The sequence below is a fragment of the Ovis aries genome, chromosome X (genome assembly GCF_016772045.2).
Source record: "Ovis aries strain OAR_USU_Benz2616 breed Rambouillet chromosome X, ARS-UI_Ramb_v3.0, whole genome shotgun sequence".
NCBI classification, from domain to species: domain Eukaryota; kingdom Metazoa; phylum Chordata; class Mammalia; order Artiodactyla; family Bovidae; genus Ovis; species Ovis aries.
Genome location: NC_056080.1, coordinates 60,238,829 through 60,244,828, shown reverse-complemented (window position 1 = coordinate 60,244,828; position 6,000 = coordinate 60,238,829). Strand labels below are relative to the sequence as shown.

At 44.2% G+C, this 6,000-nt stretch overlaps 1 protein-coding gene across 1 annotated transcript in view; it reads right to left on the bottom strand.

The window, feature by feature from the left end:
• Positions 1–363: 363 nt before the first annotated feature.
• The window catches only part of AR (androgen receptor), a 195,713-nt gene continuing 190,076 nt past the window's right edge, over positions 364–6,000 (bottom strand). Inside the window, 3 exon segments of the mRNA NM_001308584.1 lie at positions 364–519; positions 1,186–1,343; positions 2,167–2,297. Coding sequence (NP_001295513.1) covers positions 364–519; positions 1,186–1,343; positions 2,167–2,297 — 445 coding nt within the window.

Below are 6,000 nucleotides of genomic sequence, written 5' to 3'. Positions count from 1 at the left end.
CGTTTGTGTAGCTGGAACACAGCACAGTGCTATAAACAAGCACAACTTGACACTGTGCCACATGAGGATCATCACAGATTTAAAGAAATACAACAGCATTCAAAACACAGATAAGAGCCACAGCAGGGAGTACAGTCTAAAAGTGCCATGGGAGAGTCAGATAGGGAGATATAGAAAAGAAAGGAGGAAAAGAGAAAAAGAAAAGCCCAGCAAATAGAATTCAAGAACATCTTCATGACAGACTGTACATAAATAGAGGAAATTCCCCAAGGCACTGCAGAGAAGTAGTGCAGAGTTAAAACAGGCAGAAGATATCTGAAAAAGGGAGTGAGGTGGGGTAAGAAAATGGGGGCTTCCAAAGCTTCACTGAGTGTGAAAATAGATAGGCTTGACTTTCCCGGAAAGGATCTTGGGCACTTGCACAGAGATGATCTCTGCCATCATTTCTGGAAAGTCCACGCTCACCATGTGAGACTTGATTAGCAGGTCAAAAGTGAACTGATGCAGCTCTCGTGCAATCTGCAGGGAGACAATAAGAGAGAGAGAAAACAGGGTTGACAAGGAGTTGGCTTCTTGTCAGGGTCCCCCCCACAGGCTTTGATTTCCTCCTCCTTCCTTTTATGTCCTCGGGGCTCTGTGAGTGTGTGTGTGTTTGTGTGAGTGCATACACACACATGTGCACTAAATTGTCTCCAGGGAGTCACTGAGAGGTCCCAAGAGATCTCTTAAACCACTGCAAGCTCTCTGACTCAGGACTGGGTGTTCCTTTTCCCCAGCACACAAACACACACACACACAAACACACACACACACACGCACACACACACTCTCTCTCTCTCTCTCTCACACACACACACACACAAACGTACATGCACATGACTCAAGGAAGAGGGGGAAACATCCAGGTCTGTTTTGTCTGCCTAAAGAACTTATCTACTCTAAGCCCCTTCTCTGAGTCCCAGTTGCTCTGTTCTCAACTCCTCCACCTCTTTCACAACATCCAGCTGGGACACTGTGACCTGTGTTCCTTTCTTCTTCACTGGATTTTCTTCCTGGACCACACTCAAAGCCAGAGGGGAATGGAAGCACCTCCCAACAGGTGGTGCCAGACCCTAGAAGAGCATATTATCACTTGGCTCTATCAGGCTACTCTCCCTGACAAAGCACCCTCCATTGTTTGCTTACAGGCTGCACAGAGTCCAGGAGCTTGGTGAGCTGGTAGAAGCGCCTTGAGCAGGATGTGGGATTTTTTCTCTTGCATGCAATGATACGATCAAGTTCCTTGATGTAGTTCATTCGAAGTTCATCAAAGAATTTTTGATTTTTCAGCCCATCCACTGGAACTGATGTGGGATGAAGACAGAATGGGGAGGGGAAGCATGCCCACGAAGGAGCATTAGACAAAGCACCAAGTTTTCTGACCACAAACTTGACCCCCACCCCCACAAGGAGGGAGCCATCGACTTGGCTTCCTGTCACTTGAGGTCTATATGCCTGGGGCCTTGAGGAAGTCTGCCAGGAAGGTCTTAGGGAGAAGGCTAGCTGGACCCAGTCTGTAGGGCATCCAGTAAATAAAATTTACTGAGCCTTTCCTTTCTCTGGTCTTCACATCTATACATTTCTTGGTTTTACATTATCCACAGTCCAGTTCTGAATTAGACAATTAAAATATGTAGCCTTGAATATCAAATTTTATCTCCTTTCTCCCCCATAGGGGCTAAGACAGCACTCTGCTTAGAAAAGATATTAAAGAAATATTCCTTGGCTGCCAAATAAGCCTTGTCTGAGTTTCTTACATAGACCTTGTCTTTTTTGGCAGAAGAAGAAATTCTTTCTACCCTACAAGAAATATAAGGTAGTCTTTGCCTGTTTCTATGGTAGAAGCTATGGAAAAATTCAGAGACCTGATAGAACTAGCCAAAAAGGCCTTGTCCCAGAGAAAGATTGGGGGTAGGTTTTGAATTAAAGCAAAGAAATTGGTCTCTAGCCATGAAATTCATCCTTGTTAGGGAAAAAGATGCTAAGGGAGAGTGGAGGAGGGGGGGTGAAAGAAGAAGGGAAATATTCAGGATCTGGCTTCTTCCTGATAATCCTTTAATGAAAAAGCACCTCTCCTCTGATCCCCTATACCCCCTAGGGGCACTCTCTACCCTTCCAGGCACTTACTAATGCTAAAGAGCAGCAGTGCCTTCATGCACAGGAATTCCTGGGGTGTGATTTGGAGCCATCCAAATTCTTGGGAGAGGTGCCTCATTCGGACACACTGGCTGTACATCCGGGACTTGTGCATGCGGTACCTAGGAAGGAAATACACAGAGAAAAAAGAGGGGTAAGAGAAGGCTTAGAATAAACCCAGAGAGAATGTCTGTGGGTGCCCTCCCCTTTCCAGTTTCTCCAAGAGGAGCTTGATGTTTCTCTTGCTAGTGCTTCAGTGACAAGGAACAGGTTGTTCTCCACCCCCTCCCCCCAAATCATGGTATCTTGATAACTACTCATCTTCCCTGGCCAGGATATGGGTTAGCACATGGAGTTTTCAAGTCCCCATACCCCTCCTGTTTCCTGAGACAGGGAAAGGAAAGCCTAACCAAATGAATACAATGGCACATGGTCTCCCTGACTACAGTTCTAATATTGCAGCTACAGCCAGAGACAGAACCTGCCTCCGAGACATTCAAACTTGAAGGATTTCTAAGAGACAGGCCTTAGAAATCAACTCCTGACATAAGGATACCAGGATTCCCAAGTGTCCACACATACTATACTAGAAATATCATTATTTCTTTAAAAACTCCCAGAAAAGGAGATTCCCCATTGCCCCTTTAAATGAGTTTCAATGCTTATCAAATCAGCCATAAAGTATTTCTGAATATCCAATCTAAATATCCCCTGCTGAAGGGGAGCCTACTCTTTCATATACTAGCTGTTCCTTACCACAGTGTGGGAGTTATAAAAACGTATGAGCTGCCTTTATTATAGTGACTTGTGAACAGATCATCACATTATCACCCATAAATTATATAGAGATGTAGCCACGGCTTAGATAGCTTCTTGGGGAGAGCAACATCTCTGTTCCATGACTGACTGTGACAAGCCTGTAAGAGAAGATACACAGATACACCATTCTTCTGCTAGTAGAACTTCCTAGTCTTCAACACATCAGAATTTGTGTGTGTGTGTGTGTATGAGTGTATGTGTGTGTGAGAGACAGAGAGAGAGAGAGGCAGGGAGGAGGAGAGAGAGAATTTGATTTTATATCTTATAGAGAAAGGAAAGGGAATTTGACACTCACTTAAGTAGTGAGGGAAAAGACCACTGAGATTGGGCTTGAAGCTTATGGTTTGACATTTTGGTCCTCAAACCACTAGCTTCATTGACAGGCTGAGCAGGCCTGATACTGTCTGGGTGGAAGCTCAGAATCCTATCTCAGAGAGATCTTGGCTGGCCTAGAGAAAGAGGGAAAAGAAGGAGCAGATAGTGTAGAAGCATTTAATGCAGGCTGGAGCCCAACTAGAAAAAGGAAGTGTTTAGACAATGAAAGTGTTAGTTGGTCAGTGGTGTCTGACTCTTGCAACCCCATGGACTGTAGCACATCAGGCTCCTCATGTCCATGGGATTCTCCAGGCAAGAATACTGGAGTGGGTAGCCATTTCCTTCTCCAGAAGATCTTCCTGACCCAGAGATTGAACCCAGGCCTCCTACACTGCAGGCAGATTCTTTACCATGTGAGCCACCATGGGTAGTATCACGAATCATTGCCCAGAACAGTGCTGCTCCAAGCTCTTTCTTCCTAGAGAATTTTTGAATAAGATCTGCTGAGTTTGGGGGTATGGCCTTGCTCTGGGCTCTACTGCACTTCCAAGCCTTTGTTGATTATAACACTGCAGTATTTTTACCACTGAAATTGTGATCCTGACATGAAGGATTGCTATAACACTGCTGAAGGCCCCAGGAACAGAGACAGTAGGGAAAGGAGGGAAGAAAGACAAGGGAAGGAATTCAAAGGTGAAAGGAATAAGACATGAGGAGAAAGGGCAAATAGAATGGGGGACAGCTAATGGAAAGAAAGGGATAGAAAGTGCAAGGTAGAAAACAAGGTGCAGGGATGGAATCCAGGAGGTGAGCAGAGGTAGGAGAGATTAAAAGAGAGTAGATGAATATTAGAAAAAATGATGGAGCACAGTGCCTGCCACATAATAATTGCTCAAAAAATGATACGTTGGAAGGTGCCATTGTTATACCATTCACTGTTCTACAGATGAGGAGAATAAGGTTCAGAGAAGTTCAGTGATTTACCCAAGGTTGCACAGCTAGGGTTCAGGCCCGTTACTCTCACAAACTATGTTCTCTACAAAGAGCAGAGGAGAAAAGAAGAAAGCGAGGTTGATGACAAGTTTGGTGTCAGAGAGATCAGCAAATGAGTTGGCCCAGAGTCCCTGTCTCTTTATTTGGGTATCAGTTTCCCCATTAGTACCTTGAGGAATTTAGCAGTAACAGATGGCTTTTAATTGGAGGGGTACTGCCACCTTAGTGTGTGCGGGCAGTATGAGCTGTCACAGTGACTAGGATCTTATTTGGAAGACCCTGATGCTGGGAATGATTGAAGGCAGGAGGAGAAGGGGATGACAGAGGAAAAGATGGTCAGATGGCATCACCAACTCAATGGACATGAGTCTGAGTAAGCTCTAGGAGTTGGTGATGGACAGGGAAGCCTGGCATACTGCAGTCCATGGGGTCACAAAGAGTTATATACGACTGAGTGACTGAACTGAACTGAACTGAACTGAGTCAGGTACCAGGGATGTTAAACATATTCCAACATGCAAAAATGTACTACACAATGAAAAACAATTTCTCAGGAAAAGTCAATCCCCATTGAGAAGCAATGGTTTAGATGATTCTAGGGGTTTTAACAACTCTAACATAGTCAGTTTCTATAAGAGGAAGGGGACCTGATATTTCAGGAGCCTTGGGCCTTCATGGAGGACCCAGACCTAGTGTGGAATCCTATAGTACCTTTTGATGAGGTGCATGGAAGTGGACTAGAAAGCTGAGGTAGGGTGCCACATATATATACAGAGGTGGAAGAAGAAATGAAGATTTAGAAAATAGCCAATTATCACCTTACAAAGGTTCAAAGGTCTTTGGGCTCTGGATGGGGTAGGTGCCCAGTAGTTGGTTTAATCACTGAAGCACAGGAAAAGGAGAACAGGAAGAGGGCTTTTTAAGGCCTGACCCAGAAGATGGCATCATAGGTACCTCTTTGGATATCTGGAAACCATAAAGCAGGTTGTGCCAAAAGCTCATTGGTTATTCTTAGCTTCTGACTACCAGGGCTGGCTGAGTTGGAAGAGGGCAGCTGGGGACACTTATTTTCCCCCATATGGCATTGCTGTAATGGGAGGAACCACTGGCCTGTAGATTTTATTTTAAGGTTCTTCTGGGTTAGAGGGCTGGAGGAAAGGAAAGGTCAATTCATTCCTGGACCAAAGGGATTCTCTATGGTGAGAAACCAGAAATCAAATTGCAAACATTCAGTGATCATAGAGAAAGCAAGGTAATACTAGAAAAACATCTACTACTGCTTCACTGACTATGCTAAAGCCTTTGACTATGTGGATCACAACAAACTACATACAATTCTTAAAGAAATGGGAATACCAGACTATCTTACCTATCTCCTGAGACACCTATATGCAAGTCAAGAAGCAACAGTTAGAACTAGACATGGAACTACAGACTGGTTCAAAATTGGAAAAAGAATATGACAAGGCTGTATATAGTCATCATGCTTATTTAACTTATATCCAGAGTACATCATTCAAAATGCCAGTCTAGATGAATCACAAACTGGAATCAAGATTGCTGGGAGAAATATCAACAACCTAAGATATGTAGATCATGCCACTCTAATGGCAGGAAGTGAAGAGGGAACTAAAGAGCCTCTTGATGAAGGTGAAAGAGGAGAGTGAAGAAGCTGGCTTACAACGCAACATTCAAAAA